This window comes from Calonectris borealis, chromosome 2 (assembly GCF_964195595.1).
Source record: "Calonectris borealis chromosome 2, bCalBor7.hap1.2, whole genome shotgun sequence".
Taxonomy (NCBI): domain Eukaryota; kingdom Metazoa; phylum Chordata; class Aves; order Procellariiformes; family Procellariidae; genus Calonectris; species Calonectris borealis.
This window is the reverse complement of record NC_134313.1, coordinates 150,041,633-150,064,858: the sequence shown is the minus strand read 5'-3', so window position 1 is coordinate 150,064,858 and position 23,226 is coordinate 150,041,633. Positions and strand designations below refer to the sequence as shown.

Below are 23,226 nucleotides of genomic sequence, written 5' to 3'. Positions count from 1 at the left end.
GGACATTGGGAAAGAACCAGCAGTAAGTTATTTATATATGTGTCTTGAAAATGAACTGCTCTGGTCCAGGTTTCCCTGAGTACCTCTTTCAGAGGAGGCCCATAGTCCCTGTTTGACAGTCCAGAACTACCACAGTCAGATATCTTTCTCGTTCTCTCACTGCCTCTCCAGGAAAGGACATCCAAATGCCTTGTAGTTCTTTCTTTTTTTTTTTTCTTTTTGTAAATATCTTTGAATTCATCTATGTAATTTCTTCTGTACTAAATGATTTGGCCAGATTTCATAATCAAAATGCAAGACATGCAATGCCTGTTTTTCACTTGAGACTGCTCTGGCAGAAGGTTTTCCGAGATGAGGAACATCACAGTTTCTTCCCCTTTTCTGGCAAGAGTCAGCGATCTAAGAGAAAAACAGTGCAGGGACATTGTTTTGGGGCAGGCTTTCTGGTATTTTTATCCTTTATTTAAAGTATTTTCTCAGAGGTAAAATTTTTATTTTGTCTCCATTTTATTCCCTGAAATGGGGAGTGAAATTGCTCAGCCTATTTTTCTTTATTATGCCTTACAGCATTTTCACTGAATGATAAAGATAAATATAGCATGTCTTTGGCCTTGAAACCATGCTTCATAATATGAAGAATTTAATCAAAAGCATCATAAGTATATAAATGGCCTCTGATGGGCTGAGGATGTAAACTACTCACATACCTCTTCAGGGCAGCCACTGTCTACCCAATCTTGCCGGTGACGGTCAAATCCACTGGAGCATCTTTAAATGATGAAATAGATAGAAGTTGTCCAGATGGAAATAGGAGGAAAACAAGAACAAGAAAGAAAGGGAGAGGAAGAGAAGAGAATGACAGAGAGAATAAGTAAATGATGTGGTTTATTTTAAAATCCATATGATTTATGTGATATTACTTTTATTCAAGAGGCTGTTGCTTGCAATATGAGTCAATCATTTAATCCGCTTCGCTAAAAGGCATTTCAATGAATGAGTTACTATTTTAGGTGGGTTTTCTTTTTAATTTATATTTTTTAAATAGGAATATCTCCCTTCCACTGGATAATTAGTCTTAAGACTGCACCGAGCCATGGCATTTTTAAGTTTGATGTCAGCCAAATGGATGTAAATTGGTGCAATTATTTCTGTCCAGACTTCTTAACCAGGAAAATTTAGTCCCAGGAAGGATGTAGTGAACCACTCACTGCTTTTATCAGGCAAGGTGATCTGAGACATCAAGATGCACATCTAACGATCTGATCAATGTTCACAGATTTAGATAACAGCTCCTCTGAACAGCCTTCATGACAACTGGAGGATACTATACAGCTGCTTCTACCTCCTCACTAGCTACAGAAAACTTAAGTTGCATGCATATTTCTTATCAAATTAGGTGAGGTTAATAACCTGCCTGCAATATCCTTTCTCATTTGCAATATGTAGCAAAGAAATTTTAAAGCAACTTGTAACACTTTAATACAATGATTCCCCTGGCAATCCCCATCTCACAAGAGGGTTATCAGTGTTTATAGAGTAACTTAGGATTTCCTAGACAACAGGTAGCATTACAAACAGAAAGTATTGCTAAAATGGCAAGCAAATAACTAAACCATGATGTCCGACTTTGAACGAGATTCTCCCCAGTCAGGGTTTTTCAATTTTTTTGGTTTAATTTTGTTTTCTGCATTCATTTCCTGTAGTATTTTGTTATGAGACAGGATGATGTCATTTGGCATCCATGGTCATAACTTACCTGACCGTACAGCAAATAACTTTCTCACTGTCTTTTGATAAGACTAGGCAAGAAAATAAGGCCACTATTATGGTTAGCTGTATTTATGGGGTAATTTTTTGTTCTGAATGAACTGAAAGTTGCCAAGACATGTCAAGTACTACCGAGGTAAACAGGTACACATTTGGAAGAATGGAACAGTGGAATCATTTTTATAGTAGGAAAGTTATTACAAGAGGATGTAAACAATGTTAACAACACACTTGGAACAATAAACTTTTCCATATAATTATTCTGAGCAGAATTGACAATGTCTTTGACAAAAGATTTTGAGAAAATGTTGATTCTCTTGTTAGTTGTACTTGCCCTGATCTACATTCCATCATTTGCAATGTTACTAAAAAAAATACCCTAACCCTAACAGGTGTCAGTTACCACTCACTCCATAGCAACTGACTTTTCCAAAAACCTATTGCAGTGAAGAAAAAAGATGCCTAAACCAGAAATGTATTCAAAGAGATACAGAGACATCCTTCCCAATGCATGGGATGAAAGGCTACTGTAGAGAGTTTTTTCTTGCTGAAGAGTGAATGAATCAGTGCTATGCTGGGAACTGCCTCCCCATCTTTAGGGTGTTCTATCTCCATGAATGAGAGAACAAGGAGGACCATGCTAAGCAGAAAGAAATGATGACGTGACATTCCAGGTATGAATAGAACATTTTTTTTTGAAGTGTCAGTCTCTCCTACTTTTTTCTAAAGTTTGAAGAGCTTCATTAGCAACTTCTGTGCCCATCCTGAAGGAGAACTGGACTAATTTTCAGATGTACTGAATACTCACAAACACATTACATACACAAACTGGGTTTGAGGATATTCTGTACATCTGAAAATCACGCCCAATGTTTAGACATGACATCAAGCCACTCCATAAATTCCTACAATAGAGGCAATTACTGCAGTTACATATCCATGCTAATTCAAATCCAACTGTGCTTGGATCTAGTAGGAATTAATGACCTTTTTTTTAGATTTTATCTTGTATCTAAATGGTGACAAACTTAAGGCTCCAAAGGTTAAATGAATGAAAGCTTATCCCAGGCACACTTATTTACAATTCTTAAGTCTTTTCTGACAAACTACTGAAATATGGTGGCAAGTAACATTGCCGAGGTTGATTTTCCCCAGGAATTAACAAATCACCAAAAGTTGAATGCAACGTGCAAGGACTTGGAACGGTTCTTTCAAACATCTGAGACACTTCAAATGACACTACCTTAAAGAAAAATACATTAAACCCTTGACATTGTTTGTTTAACATTTTCTATTGATGCAATGGTGAGTCCAAACAATATTATCAGAAAGCAGCTTTATCAGGAACTAGATAGGCACCAAGCAAACCTGTTTGTGAACTTCCTTTGAGGCATGTAGCAATGAGATGTCAGCCGTAGCAGATACTATCATTGCTGCATCGTAGCAGATACTACCATTGCTCCGTCATTGAGTTAGAATTCTGGGAACTGTCATTTCAGTGCACCACCCGCTCTACCAACTGCATTTTTAAGACCATCATCTAGTAGCATGGTGATAATTCCCTGTTGCCATTAAAACATTGGAGCAGATTTGATTAGCTATGCTATTTATGCCATCTGTCAACATGGCCATTTTATAACTTCATTTTCAAGTGATGACCGAAATCAGCTCCTAGCAAAGCAATAACAAAGATGTTCTAGGAAATGAGAATAGGGACATTCATGAAATGTAAGGAATTCCAGGATTTGTGTGGAACTCGGGAGTACTGGTTCAGTGAGCAAAGGGAGAATTAAAGTCTCTGCATGTATAGCAATGATGATTTGGTATAATTAATGCAGCTGAATCTGGTTAACAGGAAAGATGTCAGAATCCTTTCAGTGAACTGTATGTAGGAAGAAAGAAGATGGAGATGTTATCAGATCTACCAGATGCCATTTACCTCTATTTGGCAGAGAATATGTAAACGAGAAGAAGTGTCCATTCAGTGCATGAGCTGAAATGTTTTGCTTCTTTTCTTTTAAGAGAGTTCAGTAAAGATTAATAATAATAATAAATCAGATATCCTGTATACAGAAAATTTATCAAGGTTTAACCTGTAAAAGCTAAAAACATAATGGAAAAATATCAGGAAGGAAAGGAACAAAATCTGGATAGAAAAATCTTTTCACCAGGTTGAGCTGGTATAAAAAAATAATTAAAATGCACAACACATGTCCTTTAAACCAACTATGCCCTAGGTTTTTTTTTGCCAAGATATCTGTAACAGCATATGAAGAATGGATTTCTGGGAACTGAAGGGCATTCCAGAAATCTGAAATGATTTCTTAAATACCATGTTATTACTCAGCTCAGTTAAAATATTAATAGGTTAAATAAATAAATAAAAGGTTAATCTGGAAAATTAAATAGAAAATTGAACAGACAGAACTCTTTTTTGCCTTTAACCACTAAGGCAGGCCCATCACATTAGGAAAAGATTAAGACACTTGTTAAGTTGTCTGAATTACTAAAAAAATAATTAAAATGTTTTAAAGTGGAATTTCTTTCCAAACTGAGGGAGATAGGAAGTAAACTATAAAAATAAATATATATATTAAAAAAAAAATAAAAAAAATAAAAATACCGGGAGCCTTGAACTTTGAAAAAACCCCTAACCATAGAGTGATTTTTGGAGGGAAAAAAGCGCTATCTTTGTGCTCGGTCTGGCTTTGCCTCCCTTTACCACAGAACAGGCTCCATTTTGGTTCCTCCATTCTTCAAATATCATTTTCTTGGCACACTGTACTACCTGGGAAAAGACTGTATTTTCCTCCCTTTGTTATTTTCCACTTTCCCTTGTCACAAATGTAGAACTTTATCACAACTTGAAACCCTTATGAAGTTCATGTGAAGTGTCACTGTGAGTGACTGTGATATGAATTTGTAAGTTATTTGAATGGTATTTGTGCTTAGCATCTAGCTCAATACATCTAATCATATATCTGAATTCAAGCATAAATGATTTGTCTGTATTTATTCTTTACTTAAACATATTGCACCTCAAATACTGTGTTCCGTTTTGGGCCCCTCACTATAAGAAGGACATTGAGGTGCTGGAGCGTGTCCAGAGAAGGGCAACGAAGCTGGTGAAGGGCCTGGAGCACAAGTCTTATGAGGAGCGGCTGAGGGAACTGGGACTGTTTAGTCTGGAGAAGAGGAGGCTGAGGGGAGACATCATCACGCTCTACAACTACCTGAAAGGAGGTTGTAGCGAGGTGGGTGTTGGTCTCTTCTGCCAAGTAACAAGCGATAGGACGAGAGGAAATGGCCTCAAGTTGCGCCAAGGGAGGTTTAGATTGGACATTAGGAGAAATTTCTTTACTGAAAGAGTGATTAGGCCTTGGAACAGGCTGCCCAGGGAAGTGGTTGAGTCACCATCCCTGAAGTATTTAAAAGATGTGTAGATGTGGCGCTTAGGGACATGGTTTAGTGGGCATGGTAGTGTTGGATTGATGGTTGGACTCGATGATCTTAGAGGTCTTTTCCAACCTTAATGATTCTATGATTCTATATTGCTTAATGAAACTGTACTTCAGAATAGGATGACAATTTGAATTGTTAGAAGAGGATTTGCTCCCACCTTGCTGTTATAAGTTAAGAATAGCTAAGGTGATTTGCTTAATACAAGGATTTTAAACATACAACACTACAAACAGCCTGGACTATTTTAATGTTTATGAAAAATTCAAATATAATTACTGAGGCATAGTTAACATTTGATGCAGCATATTTGTGTCTGCAGCACTGAATTCCATCATTGTCTTAACGTTGCGTGCCTCTCAAAATTTCCAACATTCAGGTGATGATAAGGCGCATCAGAGTGTAGTACAAATTTCAGCAGGCAATCTTCAATCTGATGATGGTTCCACAATTTTATGGAACAGAAAGTTTGGAAAAATATAGCTACATGTTCTGTGAAGTACTCCTGCAATATCATGTAAACAGAGAAGTAAAACGATGTTAAAAAAAAGCTGTTATTTTACAGTAAAGGAGATTGAACATGAGTAAGACTTGATATTTGTAACTCCGAGGCAGAAGGAAATAAGGACTCCCACAGGGAATTCTTGCTGTTGGAAGAACCTAAGAATAAAAGTGGGCTGAAAGAAGTAAGTTTTATTTCCAATTCAACTAGAAAAAAAGGAAAAAATCCTAGTTAAATTGAGACTTGGCAGAGTTCTGATTACAGAAGAATAGGAGGATATTTTCTATAATCTTGATGTCAGTTATAACAACAAAGGAAACATGCTGAAAAACAGATAAAGAATAAAAAAGAAGCTTTTGCTAAAGGCTCTGCTTTGAATAACTAGAAGGAAAAAGAAATTGTAAGAGGAGGACCCTAGAGTAAATTTTAAGAGATTATGGTATCAGAATTTCCAACAGACTCAGCAGAAAATAATAACAATCCAACATATTCTCTGGGAAGGAGCCACACTGAAATTAGTCTCTGATACTATATTACATTCTCCACTGCCTTTGATTTTGTGCATTTATACCTTCACAAAGAGGGTACAAAGAGTTAACAGCAACAGAAGCTAGCAGAGAATTCTGATCTGTTGGCATTGCTACCTGCACACAAGAAATAACTCAGGGTTCGAGGCAAAGAGCTCTAAAGCACTACTGGATGTACTTCACACTCTTGTTGATGATCCTGACTAGCACAATCAACATCCCTTTCTCACCTTTACATGATTGTCTGAACTATTTTCTATCTTAGAGTATTCAAAATGATCTCTTCAATTTTAGGATGGATGCTCCCATGATCTTACATTTTTTTCCCCAATATTACATGTTACATTCCCTTCTGGTTAAATAAACAAAAGTAAATGGCCAGCTGTACTTTTAAAACTGCTTTATAATAATGCTTTACACAGACAGCCTCAGAAGTACAGTTGGCCTCGCATACCCATTGCTTTGTCTCTTGTTTTTAAAATTAAAATATGAAGGTCTCCTTTGGAGAAAATATTTCCTTTTCCACTTTAGAGATGAGGAAATAGAACATAGGAGACATGAAATGGTTCAGCTGAGATAACACAGAATTCCGTAACAGAACCTACAGTTGACCCCAGATTTTCTGAAAACCAGACAAGCATACACTAATTCACATCTCCTGTGCTTCTCATAGTACTCCCAGATATATGAATTGTAGAACTGGGAATGATATTGAAAAATATCAAGTCTTGAGTGACATGCACCAAGGCACAGATCTCACATTGGCCAAGCTCCCTTTTTTATTGATATACTTTTACTGGGATTTTGCTCCTTTAAAAAAAACCACTGATAACATTAACAAGTAGTAGAATCCTTGGGACAGGATGGAAGTGGCCTGCTGCCTAGAGATAGTATGAAATAGGACTGTTCACATTTCTGTTATCACACATGAATGCCCAGCAATCATGCAATACATAACATGGCTGTTTCAGTACTGGTGGGCATCAGCATCTGAGCTGCTAGGAATAGAAGTGCAGAGAAGTCTATTTTGTTTACACTAGGTTACTGCTCCTGTTATATCTCATTCACAAATCTGAAAAGGGTAAGAAGTCAAAGGAAGCAGGAGCTATGACAGGAGAAGGAGGCATAATGCACTAAACTGACTCTACATAAGCCAACGTTTATATGCTTATAAAGGTATGCCAACAAATCAGGAAAGCATTCTGCACAAAGAACATACATGGTTTTGAAACTGCATATTCATATTACTGCATTTGTGGAAAGTATGGATGAATTAGGGATAAGAAAAACACCTGCTATAAAGGCTCAGTGAATTCTTCAGCTAGAGAGCAAAAGAAAGGAAGGACATGAATCATCTTGTAACTGGTTATGTTCAAAGGAACTTAAAGTTCAGAAAGTTATTTGTTTCCCAAATTAGTATTCTACTTGCCTCTCCTTTTTTCTCTAAAAGTGAGTCAAATTCTGAAGTCAACATTCAGCAAGAACAGTCTGCAAAACAGATTACCAAAGAATTACAGAACAGTTGGGGCTCATCAATTTCTTCATTAATTGTACATATTAATATTTGTTGTGATATCTGGTGGAAAGCAAATGGTTTCATTAATGCCATAAGATAATGCAGATATTGGAAGAGTTAATAGACCTGAATAGAGGGGGAGCTAAAGATGTAATGGTGCACAAAAAAGCCTTGATATTTAGGAAGAATACTGAGAAAACCTCTTTTATTTCCCTGAAATTGGGAATATCTCCTACAGGGAAATGTTACAGAGTATGCACTGTTTAGGTGACTGGAAAGATTGATAAAATATATATGCTATAGAGAATCAGTAAACTGTGTTGAGAAATTGAACAGTTTGCCTTAGTAGGTCTTAATCTCAGATTATCCAAATTTTATGAAGAGAAATGCAGATTTCAGATTTGTCTAAACAAAAATTTCTGGCAACATTACATCGGAGTATGTGTATAGTAATATGTAAAATTTAAAGTATTATGCTAACAAAAGGAGACTTCCTTTATGGCCCTTCCTTAAAGAGTAATATCTGGGAGGCTACGAGACAAATATGATTTCAGTGGTGCTCAGTAATATTGAGGAGTACAACCATAAGAGGTTAGCACTTCTGGAAAGCAGTTAAGACTATTGTGATCATTCTGGCTGTTTCTATACTCGTAAAATAAACATGCCCAGAAATGTTCCTTGGCACTGAAGACTGCTGGCACAGAATGGCCTATGCCTGAACAAGCAAACTCTCTCAACCTTGAAAAGAAGGAGGCTGTACATAAACTGCCAACTGGGAATAATCCATGGAACAGTCCAATTCCTGCACCACGCCTGGGAACTGTTCTGGACAGTGCTCCTGGCCATGGACTGAAATCATGTCAGGGAACATCATAAATGTTCGATGGCACAGACAATTGTTTTCCAATGCCCAGGAAGCTTCCCAGGCTCTGTTTAATTTGCAAGTAATTCTATGTCAAAAAATATTTGATATGGGAAGATGAACTACAACTGTACAAGTGACTTTTGTACGATCGCTGAACTGACCAAATCTGACTGGGACTGCCATTCTGCATTATGTTTCAATGAAACGCACAAAGTAAAGAAAGAAAAGTTGATACTGTGCAAAAACTTTCCATTAAAAAAATCTTGATTTATTCCATTAAAAAAATACAGATTTCTCCCTCTAATGCAGTGGGTTGGATGCTTATATGAAGGGAAGAAAACTAATGCTTCCACAAAAGTACATCAACATTCATCCTATAAAGTATCCTAGAGTCAGGTGTGATATCCCTGGCTGCCTGTCTCCACAGACGTGTCCTGAATTTCTGTCCTGAACTTGGAGGTCTTCTGAAATGCTTTGTTCTCAGCTTCTGTTCTTTCACTTTTTATAAACACTTGGAATAAGGAAAGAAAGGGGCAGTTGAGAAAATTATTATCTAGCCCAACAATTTAGGATACAATGAGGAGGTGGTGTCTGGGTTCTGTGATACAGTCTCATGAACATTCAAACATTTGATAAAAGATACACAGCAACTCATTTCTCAGGAACTACAAATTAAATTCATCTTGGACATGAAAAGGAAGAAATCTGATACTTTGTTCCTCACTAAATTAATGTTCTGCCAAGAGGGCCTATTGGACAAAATGCACCTACTGCACAATCATTATTTTTGCTAATCCATTAATGACGCCTTTTCTGTAACTGAATTTATCTGACAAATTGTCCTGAAGTTATAAAGCTTGGGTTGGTCAAATTTGTGTGTTTTCTAATACACCATTATTTGAAAAGAAAAAAATTCCCAAGTCATCCAGCTGTTGTAAGCAAGTAAAGATGATTTATTTCAGTCCATTGGAAGAGAAAGTAAGATAAACTGCAAAATAGCAGTAGCACTGCTCTATGTACAACAATGCATAAAAACATTACAAAATGAGGAACTACAGATAACCAAACTAATCTGTTTCAGTATTATCCTACCTTTTATGATTAAGAATTCAGTTAGGACTACAAAAACTCATTCATTTCATTAGGAGTACCTTCATTATATATTTGCCTCATAAAGTGGTAGAACTGCTGTTGTAGGGCCTAACTGCTCTCTCTAGAAACCAAGCACCTACTTCTGTTTTCTTTCTTTTTTTCCCCTTGGTTTCCATATTAGGACTTTGAAGGGTTTTTCTCTCCAAAGTTGAAACTCCTTATATCCTGCCACTCTTTGCTTTCAGGAGTAGTGACCATGAACTATTTAAAAAATCACTATTTTCATTAGGGGAAGAGACTGGTCAACTTACTTTTAACTCTGCTAGTAGCACAGGAATGGTAGTTAGCAAAATAATATAAAACACTATATAGGATAGTCAACACAGAGAGAAGTGGATAAAAATATCAGTAGTTTAGCAAAGGTAACTCTTCCAGAAAAATTAGTGTTAGTTAGGTTAAGGAAAAGTTAGCAAATTTCAGAGGTGTGAAAAAGAGATGAGTTGGGACTTTACACACACAAGAAGTGGAAGAAACAGCCTGAGTGCCAAGAAGACAATCTAAGCGGGGTAAAAATTATGCTGTAGACAAGTTGATATCTGATTATTTTAGGTTAAGCTATATTATAGTGAGAAAAGCAAAGAAGAGTTTGGGACTCTGACTGCATTCCTCTGTTTTTGAACCTGTGCTCATACAGAGGAGGTTCCTATCTGCAGATGTCAAAACCTTCTTGAAGCTCTGTCTCTGAATTCAGGTAGAGTAGGTGAAACTTCTGTCTTACCTGGTAACTTTCTTCTCAGTGTTTTTCAAGTAATCTTTACTCTTGTGTTTAAGTAACTATCTTATTTTTTATATTTGTTCTCATTTCTGTTCTGTATTCATCATTCACCTTTATTTCACATTACCACACCATGCAAATTAACATCCTAACTATTTTGCATTATACTTTATTTACCCAGTACAATGCATGAGCATGTTGTTAAGTATAAACCTTTTAATTTTTTATTAGGAAAGCCTTTTTCCTTTAAGATGTGTTCCTTGCGCTCTTCTGATTATACAGTTAAAGTCTACATTAGACCACCATTTGAGACATTTATTTGGGAGTCAGCCAGGCTATAATGTCTGGTATAGAAACTCAGTCCTGAGAAAGCCCATCATATGGCGTAGAACCCCAGGCAACGCTACAGGCTTGGGGAAGAGTGGCTGGAAAGCTGCCCAGAGGAAAAGGACCTGGGGGTACTGGTTGACAGCCGGCTGAACATGAGCCGGCAGTGTGCTCAGGTGGCCAAGAAGGCCAACGGCATCCTGGCCTGTATCAGAAATAGTGTGGCCAGCAGGAGCAGGGAGGTGATCGTGCCCCTGTACTCGGCACTGGTGAGGCCGCACCTCGAATACTGTGTTCAGTTTTGGGCCCCTCACTACAAGAAGGACATGGAGGTGCTGGAGCGCGTCCAGAGGAGGGCAACGAAGCTGGTGAAGGGCCTGGAGCACAAGTCTTATGAGGAGCGGCTGAGGGAACTGGGGTTGTTTAGTCTGGAGAAGAGGAGGCTGAGGGGAGACCTCATCGCGCTCTACAACTACCTGAAAGGAGGTTGTAGTGAGGTGGGTGTTGGTCTCTTCTGCCAAGTAACTAGCGATAGGACAAGAGGAAATGGCCTCAAGTTGCGCCAAGGGAGGTTTAGATTGAACATTAGGAAAAATTTCTTTACTGAAAGAGTGGTCAGGCCTTGGAACAGGCTGCCCAGGGAAGTGGTTGAGTCACCATCCCTGGAGGTATTTAAAAGACGTGTAGATGAGGCCCTTAGGGACATGGTGTAGTGGGCATGGTGGTGTTGGGTTGACGGTTGGACACGATGATCTTAGAGGTCTTTTCCAACCTGTATGATTCTATGATTCTATGATTCTATGATTCTATGATGACCAGAAGTCTGAGTCAAGTTTCTTAAAATGTCTAGGATACGTATAAATTGCATTATGAGGCATCTGTCTGTGGAGCCCTTTCACAGGCAAGTGCCACCTTTCATCAGTGAAACAGGAACATGTTTGAATCCAAATTTTCTGGTAGTAGCTATCAATGTAAGAAATGAACAGATAAAAATGAAACCAACCAGAAAAGAGTCTGGGGCTGCTGTGTGACTGAATGTGGTGCAGTTCTGCCAGAAAATGACTGTTTAATCCCAGAGTGAATGCCTGTTTAATAGAGCAGGGCAATACCCACTATTACGGCTATAGCACTCAGGACAAACAAACAATGCAGAATTAAGTCTGAACTCAACTCTGTTGGGATTTGAAAGATTTATGGCTGGCACAGAAGTTGCAGTTCTAGATATAAATGGTTCATCAAAGACTGAGTGGGGTTTTGTCTTATTCTTCTAATACAAAAAATGAAGAATAAAAAGTTACTAGTATGTAAAAGCATCGCAAAAAAAGTTTCTACAGAAAAGAGCTGTGCTACCTACCTATTTATCTAGTGTTTTATCACTATGGTATCTTAGGTGCATCTGTGAAATTAAACATGGAAATTAAACACAGATTTTGTGATCTTCCTTCCAAATTAATCAGCAAAAGTAAATATTCTCAAAGGTATAAATAACAGATGGGTGGCTACTTTCCCTCCTCTCAAGGCGATTTAAGTGCTTAACTGTCCTCTGTATCTTTGATAACTACTTCCTGCATTTATAATAAAACCTTAGGAATGTGATATATTTGATAGACCTACATGAGACAGACTTTGCATTAAGTTCTTAAAACAGTCCAGGCAGCGGTCCGTTTTGTATTGACTGTGATATCTACGTCTTGGCCAAGCTGTGTTGCAAAATTGGATACCACAGAAACCTGCAGCGTGGATAATGAATAGAGTTTCTAAGCTCCAGAAGACATAGCAACATCTCTGGCAAGGGAACCAATAGCTAGTGAAACCAATCTCAAATTCTGAAAGGCAAATGATATGGTAAGAAACATAAATATACAATATAACTAGTGTGAGTGATGTGGCTTAAATAAATCATTGTGTTTATATCTAGATTACGAAACTTCAAAATGCTGCCCAGACTTCAAGTCCAGGATTTCATAGAAAATAGTTCCACAGAAAAATTAGGATTTCAGAGTAATGAGAATTGTAGCAATCTTCTGCCCATTTTCTAGAAATAATTTAAAGTTTTGTAACGCAGTCTTGCATTTCTTAAAAATCTGCATCAGTTATGAGCATAACTGTTGTCCTCATGTTGTTCTGAGTTATTCAGGAAAATAAAGCAAGGCATATATATGTAAAAGCATGTGGCTAATGCTGTGGCTGTAAGAAACTGGCTAGTTTCTGTATGAAAGTAGGATTCAAATTCAGTTGGGTACATATCAAATCTATTAATGGTAGGATAGGAATAGTTTAATTCTCTAGCTTGGGGCTGCTGAGAACATTAGTAAGCAGAGAGGAGGGTGCAGCAGAAGAATGTGTGGAGAAAGGAAACTTGAGGAATGAAGCTCATAAGACAAAGTTGTGCATTAGTGCAGGAAAAATCTCTGCCCTGAAAAAGTATTCCGCATAGCTCTCAGGCGGTATGTGTCCATTTTAAGATATTAGCTTTGAACCAGGCAAGGGGATGATTCTACTCCAGTGGGTCCCACACCCTATCTAGTGAATTGGCTGTTCTTGCTCTGGTGTGTCCTAGGGCTCTGAGACCTACTGCACCTTCACTAGAGTTCTGTTCAGACACTGAACTTTTTAGGTTTATTTTAATAGTATTAATCATCGGAATTGTACCAGATAATCTGTTATCTCAAGGGGAATTACAGAAATTTCACAATAATTCCATGGAATCCAGCTACTAACAAATTCCACAAACTTTTCCAAAAATGTAGAAAGGCTATTTATCTGCTATTTATCCATGTATCAATCTCAGCAAAAAGTTAGTTCATCTGGTTGCAGGCTAACTTTCAATAAAAGCATATTAAGAGCTCAGGAACATCTACGTTCCCTAACAGTACTTTTAAATGTACTCTTATATACATTTTCCTGATATGTACATTTTTACTGTTATGTATTTTTAAATGTACCTTCAGGCTCACTGAAGCTTACACTGTCTTCTAAACAGAACTGCCATCCCACTTGAGAAGATCTATTACTATGATCTTGTGAGGCTTCTTTCATCAAACAATACCATCACTGGGCTCACTCTGGTTTGAGAAAATCCTTGTTCATTAAGCACTTCTGTGCCATTTTCTTTTCTTGCTTTACTCCTATCAGGCTTGCCACACATACAAAATTCTCAATTATTGAATGCTAATTTCCTAACAGATTCTTGCAGTTCATGTGTTCAAATTAGCTTATCAAATTAAGAGCGAGCAGCTTGGAAAGGATTTGAAGAAGTTGGGTGTGGAGCAATTTTCTGCTCAATAAAGTATAGATCTAGTTATCATTCTTATCAGTAATGTATCAGGGCTGACAAATTTACACATTCATTCTTGATACATTTGTTGCACTTGATTAAAAATCCAATTGCTGTCTCAACATAACTATTAAAACAGAAGAAAAATATGTTGCACTTTAATCAGAGTAAACTCTGTCAAAGGGCCAGAATTTCTACTTCTCAGATTTTCAGTATGATTGCTCCATAATTGGAGAGAAACAGTTATACAAGTTAGAAAAATAGAACTGACATTACTTTTCATTTATCACGGAGTAAATTTGACCTAATTCAACAATCTGCTTGTTAAGACCCAGGTGTTACGACTCTGCGATGTTTTCATATAAAACCACTCCAGCATAAAGAACTGCTGTAGTGGAATACAAATTCTAGAGACAGGCAGAATCTGGGCACATTTCTTTCACTTTGCCTGAAGCAGCAGTATGATCAGCAAATTCATGAAGTTATACGCATTGATAGGATGGAATATGTTTTACAGAATATACTATATGTTAAACCTCTAGCCCTTCTAAATCATTTAAAATGAGATTTTCTTTGTCATTTGTATATGAATTTATTACATTGATTGGATTATATATGCTCCCTCTGGTGGTTTACTTAATCCATAGAAATGCCTCATTTTTTTTTTATTTTGGAATTCAATGGCTAAGATACTGTGGCCAATTTTGTAATAACACCACACTACTGTCAGTTACTACTGTTGGGATATAAACAGCCCGAGTATAAATCAGCAAGACTTCCTCCTGTTTTTTAATTTGGAATTGAAATATGTAACATCCCTAAAGCAAACAAACAAGGAAAATTAAAATAGTTAAAACCAGGAAGTATGTAAAAGGGAGCATTTGAATAAAAATCGAGCTTTACAAATGGTTGGGACAGGAGTAAAAATATTTTCAGGCTCTCAAGATAAAACTCCCTTCCTTGCACTGTAGCAAGTGTTTTGCCACCTTGCACTGCAATGCCCGAGCTTTTATCTCACCCTTCAAACCAACAATAACCAGTTCTATGCCTTCATTGTAATTTCTTTGCATAAGAAGAACTTCCAGAGCTTTTGAGGAGTGTATTTATAACATCTAGGTTAAAAACTTCTAGATTTCAAGATTTTGCCAAATGTCATAGTTTTCAGGTAAAATAACCTGAAGGTCTTGGACCAAAGCATGTCGCAACAGGAGATGTTCACTACCTGTTCACTGCACAATTAAGCTAGTGTATCTGCACTCTCAGTTGATGAGTATTTTTGGTCCTGATCTCATCCATTGCCTTTCTCTGCTCCATAATGGAATCTACAACCTTCGTTATGGTGTCAGCTATCAAATAAAATATGAGGGAAATGTAGATACCAAACAGTAAGCTATGTGTGGAGAAAGACCCTGTGTTTCTTATTTGGATTTAATTATTTTCTTTTGTAAATCACGGGGTTTATGTAGTCAGATTGTATGATATTTATTTTGTGCTTTTTTTGTAATTCTGTATGGATGGTGCTTTGCTCAGCTGATAAATATTTTAGATCACATAAGACTGTTACTTATACTACAATATTTGATTCAACACAGTTTTTATGAAAATAGGTCTTGTCGGGTGGGACATACAGAACAACAAACAAACAAAAAACCAAACCCTTTTCCTCTTCCTGATATTAAAAATTTCCAGACATAAACGTAGATTTGAAAGTTAACCAAACATGTTTCCAATTTCTTTCTAAAAGAAGAATAAACAAACAAGACATTTCAAGCTTGCCCAGAAGTTCAGAAGATAAATAATAGGCAACCATTTTTTATCTGAATTACCATAAGGGCACCGTGGAAAACTGTCACTTCATATTTCAACTGTAAAATGTTTTCTTAAGAACTGCAAGTGCCTAAAGATTTTCCCTTCCCCGCTTTCCAGCTAATCAGCATGGAATGCAAAACAACTTGTTTCTGTATTACCTGCTTAGATGGGAACAGTGATTATCATAATAAAAGATTAGAAGTATCAAGACTTAAATCACATTATTGCTACTATTCCCAGACACATTTCTGATTTTTCACTTTGCTCAGAACACATTCCATAAAAAACAGCCATAAGTTTTTGGTTTACACAACTAGTGCTGTTGCTGGCATACAGGATTAAGCATTGCAGTGAAATGTATAACAAATGGGATTCTTTCATCTTTTTAGCTTAGGATTGTTTTAAGAGTAAGAAGCTTTGGGAACTGTGCACACACACATGGGTAGAATAACTCTGCCTAGAGTGCATGGAGTGTCCTGGCTCACCACTGCACACAGAAAGTCCAACACGGGAATCTGTGCAGCCTGTTCCAGGGCACTTTTCAAACTGGGGGTTTGCACTCCATGGGTCAATACCATAAACTGGTATGATTTCAAACCAGACTATTCAACGCATAGTCCGGAAAACAGAGACTCTTAAGGATAAAAGTGCATTTAAGCACTTAACATGAGCAAGATCTTTTTGTGAACTGGGACTTCCAAAGCTGAATCTCTCTTCCCCTGTGGACCCGGGAAAGCCCCCAGCAGGGCTGCCTGGACAGCAGTGGCAAGAGCTGACCCTGAGTCTCCAGGCAGCCACTGCCTGAGGGTAGCAGAGCTGCTCTGAGCTGGAGCCGTGCAAGGGGGTATGAGTTTCAGCACTTAGGCTTAAGCGTCTGGACATCTAATGGGCCACCCTTCAGAGGTGGCTTGAGTTCAGGGGACCCGCGTTTGCTTACCTCCTGTGCCTTAGGGGATTCTCTGATCATTGTGAGACTGTGTAAAGGGCGGTGTCATACATAATGAGTAGAAGAGCTTCATGGGGCTCAGGGACTTCACTGCTGAGCCCTGCTTAGACTCAGGCAACTGTAGGTATTTCCTCAGACAAAGTGTTTGAGCCCTAGAGACCTCTTTGGATTTAGATACTTAAGGCCAGAGTTTGGTGAAAAGGTACTTTTAGTACTGCTCTTCTATTCTGCATAACTTCCTTTGAAAACCTAAGTGAGTCAGCCAGCAAAACACCGTTAGGCTTTTGGGTGCCCTTGGCATAAGGCAGCCAGTTTTGAGGATTTATAATTTGAATAGAGGTACCAACAGTGACAGCTGAATAAAACTATCATCTAAACTGTTTGCAGCTGTTGCCCTTAGTCCTTCAATACTCCAGTTCCCTATCTCCAGTGTTGGGATGATAGTACCACGCTAAACCTGAGGGATGTTTCAAGGATTGGGAGATGCTTTTACCCTGTGTTAATGAAGTGAAACATGAGACACGTTCAAAACCTGAGTCTCCAGCATGCACAGATTGCAAGTGCGCTCTTTGTCTGCTTATTTCTGAACTCACTGAAATATCAGTATCATTTCACTGCTGAAATCTGAGACTTTCCTGAGGTTCGTCAAAATAAAACCATCAACATCTACAGAATCTGAACAGAAATATATTCAAAACTTTGTATAAAGGTGGCTTTTAAAAATTTCTTGATCATTTAAGCATCATATTTCCATTCTATTTCAGTGCCAACTCTTTAAAAGTTAATAAACACAATTTATTTCTTGGGCAATTCACTTCAAATATTTCCAAGGGAATTCACTATTTCAGTAATGCGAGCAAGTTGTACAAATTGAACCTATAATATAACAGCAAAGTTGCCTTAAAGCTTCCAAAAACGTTCCTAGAAAATGACATCTCTAACATGCAGGCCATACCAAGTGCCTAGAGTATATAAACATTTTCAGAAACACGAAAAGATTATATAAACAGATAAAACATTAAAATTCTCCCCGTTTTTACATACTGGCAAGTCAGAGATAATGAAGAGCAAATAATCCAAGTTTCAGCCACAGGTGACTACTATGAGACAGATGCTAAGTGTTTCTAGCATTTTATAGGCACAAATCCTTGTGTAGGAGAAAGCTATGGTACCGTCTTAACTTACATATTTATAGTTAGTCTCTTTTACTTATGGAACAGTTTTACTTATGGAACAGTTATGGAACATACATAGTTAAAAAAAAATTAGGTCCTAGGGGGATCCTCCATCTGCTGAAGTCAGAAGAAAATTATGTGCCTTTGCTTCAGTCGTGATGAAACTGTATGACATACGTCATATTGGATTTCGGAGTGGATAGTTTGATGATCCCTTATGAAAAGGGAAACTGTGATTTAAGCTTGTAGAGAGTGACAGGAATAGAGGATTTTGCTCTGAATCACCTACAAGAAGAACCTGTCTCTCTGAAGATTGCAGAGTTTGCACAGCAGTTGGGCTGAAGTTACAGTTAGGAAACAACCCACTGTTGTAGAATACAGTTATTTTCATTCCAACACAGATTGCCCACATGGGGGAGTACAGTTATTCTGCGATGGCTCTGCTGGTCAATTTTCCTTGTGCAGTTACAGGTTTTATATAAACTTTCTGTTTTTCCGACAACCGTACTTCGTTGTGTGAATGATTCAGTATATGGTTTAAATTTTATGCAAGGAAAAAAAATATACAAGATGCTGTTCTTGGTAGTAATGTTGCTCTGGCTAAATGGCGTCATAACTTGTTGAGAAAAAAGGGTTGTAGAATTGGTATAGAGTTTTATTTCCTGCTGGATACATGTTTGCTTGTTACCCACATGGAAGTCTGTCTGCTCTGGGAGATCTCACTTTAGAGTACTAAAGTGCTACTTGCAGCTCCATAAGACGAACATCACTGGCTGTTACAGCCATTGCTCCCTAACAGTCTCCTCACTAGCAAACAGGCATTCTCCCTCTGCAGGAATCGGAGCACTAGATCAGTCGGTAGATTATTGCCACACTGGAAACCTGCCACTATCAAGTTCAAAGCCTTCTTCAGGCTTTTGCACCAAAGGCCAATTGCCTTCCCCACCTTGGGCTTTGCCCACAGCCAAGAGAGACAGCTCCTGGACCAGTGTGTCCAGTCAGCTTTGCAACCCAGAAGTACTACTCAGGCATTACTCCTAAGCATCTGCTTCTGCTTACTTCAAAAACCCCTATGAGCACTCATTTGAAAGTGGACTGTAAATATTAGTTTTCTTTGCACTCTAGGCACTTCTGAAATGTCTAAGTTAATACTTCATGTAATGCCTTGCCCTTGTTTTTCCAAGCAGATTTTATTCTGCTGCAGCAGAGCAGTGTGTATCGCAACAGGAGATGAAAGTCTAGGTTGATTTACAAGGCCAGTGACTGAAGAGCAGTGACATACAGAAAAAGCTGGAGCACTGTGATGAAAGAACTCACAACTTTCCATCTTTTATGATTTTTAACCAGGACAGTTAGGTTTTCTTGTTGAGCAAGTGCTTCTTTATCACGTGCAAAAAGAACATTTGAACACAGCGAATTTATATTTGAGGGGAGCAAATCCACGATATGGTACTGAAGTAAATGATTCTGAGTACTCTCCTGTGATCCAGACATCTCCACTGAGAATAAAATAAGGCTTTTTTTTTTAATCTCCCTAAAATGAATAAACATGCTGAGGAATAGCAAGGTAAAAGAAGAGAGGTACTGGACTAGAAGGCAGGCAAGAGTATGCAGAATGGGTAGGGAGCAGAAAATTGTCAAAGCTGAGACAGGAATGAGTCCGGATGACAATGATCCTGGAGTGTAATGTACCCTAACTAAATAAATGCTCAGTCTTCACATTTTGGAAAGCAAGTTGCCTCTTTTCACAAAATATATATCCCCTTATTGTTTCAGATCTGTTTCTCTATAGAACTGAATTAGTTGAAATAAGCTGGTCATTTCAGAAGCTAGAGGAGAGTGTCCAAGAAAGGCAATGGGGCCTGAGGCAGACATGATCACCAAAGCCATGTTTCCAGAGGAAATAACAATTTAAAAAACAAGGTCTAAAATCTAGTATAAAATTAAGATGTTCAGGGGACTGGACCATAGCCTCAGAGGTTTCCTCAGAGGTTTTCAAGACCCAGCTGAACAAAGTCATGAACAAATTGGTCTGATCTCACAGCTGGCCCTGCTTTGAGCAAGACATTGGACTAGATGACCTCTAGTGGATCCTTCCATTATGAACTATTTTATGACTCTATACACAATTCTCCATTTGCTTAAACCTGGCTGAGTATCACTTATCTTTACAGGTGCAAATTGGATGGTGTGACTGTTTTTAAACTACTGAAATTCCCATGTAGAGGCATAATCTTAGTTTGCTTTTCTGGATCCATCCTTTTTTTAAGGAATCAACTCCAGTTCCTGCTTTTGCTGCTAGCCAAACAATGTCCAAACACAGCCTGTAAGAAATGACAGTCTCACTACTGTCAGTAATGGGCTAATTAACAGCAGTAAAACTGTGCAGTCTATCTGCTTGCAGCTTGTCAAAGGCACAACTCTGCTGCCACGTGGAGCCAGCTGTTTTTGGGAAACGGTGCAAGACTGCCTCACAGTAGGTTCATCTTTGATTGCAGCATGATCTTCACAGGCAAAATGAAAAGCAAGTTTTTTTTCATCCAAATTTTAATTGAATAGAAGCAGGCGTGTTGAGACTGTATATTTTTCACCTTGCCAGTTGTGAAGGGGCAGCCACAAATTCACCTAAATACGTGGAAGGGAACACAGTGCAACAACATGCCTGCTGTTGCTTCCTGCTAAAGGTGAAGGAAAAAACTCTTTTAGTTCTCCACAGTGAATTTGTACCTCAGTGAGCAAAACAGATTTTCCAGCAATTCCAGAACTCAGGAAACTCCGTTCTTCAGAAACTACAGAGCAAAACAAAAGATCTCAAGGTTTGCCTGTTCTTCATAAGAGGTCTGAACTTTACCATCTCTTCAAATCTTACCTGCTAGAATTGAGTTTATCCAAAGAGAAATGAGAACATTTGCCACAAAGCAACAGACCTTGCTCAAAGCAAAGCCAACAGATTCTCAGTGCTACAACATTTATTAATGGAAGTAGAATCAAGCAATTCTTGAAAGCAAGAAATTGGCTAAAGCAAGCAAGATCTCTTTATGTTTGTTTGGAATAGTTTTCTACAAGTATCCTTACTCTTGAAAATGTCTGATATGTTTTCTGTGAAATGATTTAATTTAAGTCTAGTTCCACTCAAGAGTTTTTTGCAAGACAAATTGACAACAGAGTCACTTCTCAAATAACTTACTAAGGGAGTAGAAGCTTAAGAAAACGTGATAGAAGTGACCTGAAGTTCCTAATTCTGTACCAAGTTCATCAGCTATTTATCAGTTCTTCAGCATGGTACCAAATTATTACATTGTTTTAGACTGTTAATAGCGTTTTCTCCTTTCATCATGCATCCATTTTATATGTAACATCTCTGAACATAATCACTAGGATTCAAAAACACAGCAATAAATATCCATTATGATACTGGTGTTAAATAAATTCTTGATATAAAGGTCAATGAAGGTCAGCAACTGAAGAACTTTTTGGAAGAGCTATGGCTGTGGAGTTTCCATTCTGCTGTCTGTGCTCCAGCTGCTCCACAGAGTCTAAATCGCTCCTGCTACTGACTTGACTGTCCTCGTCAACATGGCAGTGAGAGGCTGAGGAGACCCAACGTACCCACTAAGTATAATGAGAGGTTAAAAGAGAAAAGACTCTGAGTCTTTGGATGTGTCTGTCTCCCTGCTGTTAAGAGAACAAGTATGTCTTTATAGTTACATTACCACCCCACATCTCCATGTGGTTAAATTATTTTTGATGAAGCCAGGGATATAGGGAGAAAATATGAAGTTTATTATGATTTCTACTTCTTGCTCTCCTTCAAAAAAATTTTAAAGTAGGTTAAGGAAATAGGAACAAGAGCTTAAGTCCCAAAACAACTGTTTTGACCATTCTTGCCTAATTTCTTTGCTGAAATGAAATGGGACAATGATGTGTTGCTAGTGATTGCAACTGAGGTGTATGTTCATGCGAATACATGTATATAAGACCTAAATATAACAGCTCTTTGTGCTGAATAACCTATGGGCAATGTTTTTGGATACCCCTTGAGCTCAGCTGCATACCCATGCAAAAAAAAAAAAAAAACAAAAAAAAACCTTTTTCCTTACCTTTGGAGTTTACTGCACCAGCTGCAGTTGAAACCAATCTGGGCAGTGACACAGGGACCACAGCTGTTAAACTGGAGACAAGCTGGGACATAGATAAACAAACACAAATTATTACTTTAGTCTCACAAATAATTCTCATAAAAAACACAAAAGAAGGATACATCTTCTGATAATATATACTTAGGGACTCTACAGATTCACGCATGTCCAAAATAAGACACTGAAACCAGCCTATTACAATGCATTGTACAACCTTATGCACAGAGGTACATTTTATCTGTAGGATTCCATTTGTATTCCATTTGTAAATGTATACCCACTTCCACAATGGTTCATTCAGCTTCATTGCTAAATTTTTATCTTTCTGCATAATATTAAGTATTTCCTTAAATCTCTTTCCTTGGTGTTGCTAACATTCAGATATAAGCAGATAATAAGATTGACAGGAAAGTGTGCAAGAACTATAATTGGATCAGAAAAAAGAAAAATAGCTGTTTCTGTTTTCTTCACAGTAGTACAGCTGGCAGTTTAAACCCAGAGATTTCTAAACAATGTCATTTTACCTTGGACAAAAGAGGCAGATGAACTGCAAAATGTGTTTGGGGATATTCCTTTGCAATGTGATGCACAGTACACAGAAGAATTTATGTTTGCCTTGCAAGCATGAAAACTGTTCTCTTTTTCTTGAGGAAACAAATTTAAAGGAAATATAATCATTCTTCTGAAAAAATGATTTGGCACAGATTTCACTCAAAACCTACTGGGAGCTATATACCTATAAACTAACGTGAGATACGTGAGGATGCACTGGATAATGCATCATCCATCTGGGAATAAATCTGAGAGAGGATAAATGAATCCAAGTCCACAGATAAAACAGAATATTTAAAATTGTGTATGTGTTGCTGGGAGGGGAAAGAGGGGTCCTTCCCAGATCTGGCTCCTGCCCATGGTATGTTTTACTTACTTGGAAGAGGTATCATTTCAACAGCTGAGAGATTGGTAATCTTTGACATCTGTAGCTCCACCCTGTGGTACTCATAAATTGTTCTTCTACGGACATCTACCAGGAAAGAAAAATAAAAATAT

General features: G+C 37.8%; 1 protein-coding gene across 1 annotated transcript in view; it reads right to left on the bottom strand.

Moving 5' to 3' along the window:
* PLXDC2 (plexin domain containing 2) overlaps positions 1-23,226 on the bottom strand; it is a 284,357-nt gene that overhangs the window by 33,190 nt on the left and 227,941 nt on the right. Inside the window, exons 8-10 of the mRNA XM_075143914.1 lie at positions 23,105-23,200; positions 22,138-22,219; positions 708-768 (exon numbers count right to left, since the gene is read on the bottom strand). Of these exons, the coding sequence (XP_075000015.1) occupies positions 708-768; positions 22,138-22,219; positions 23,105-23,200 (239 nt within the window). The remainder of the gene's footprint in view (positions 1-707; positions 769-22,137; positions 22,220-23,104; positions 23,201-23,226) is intronic.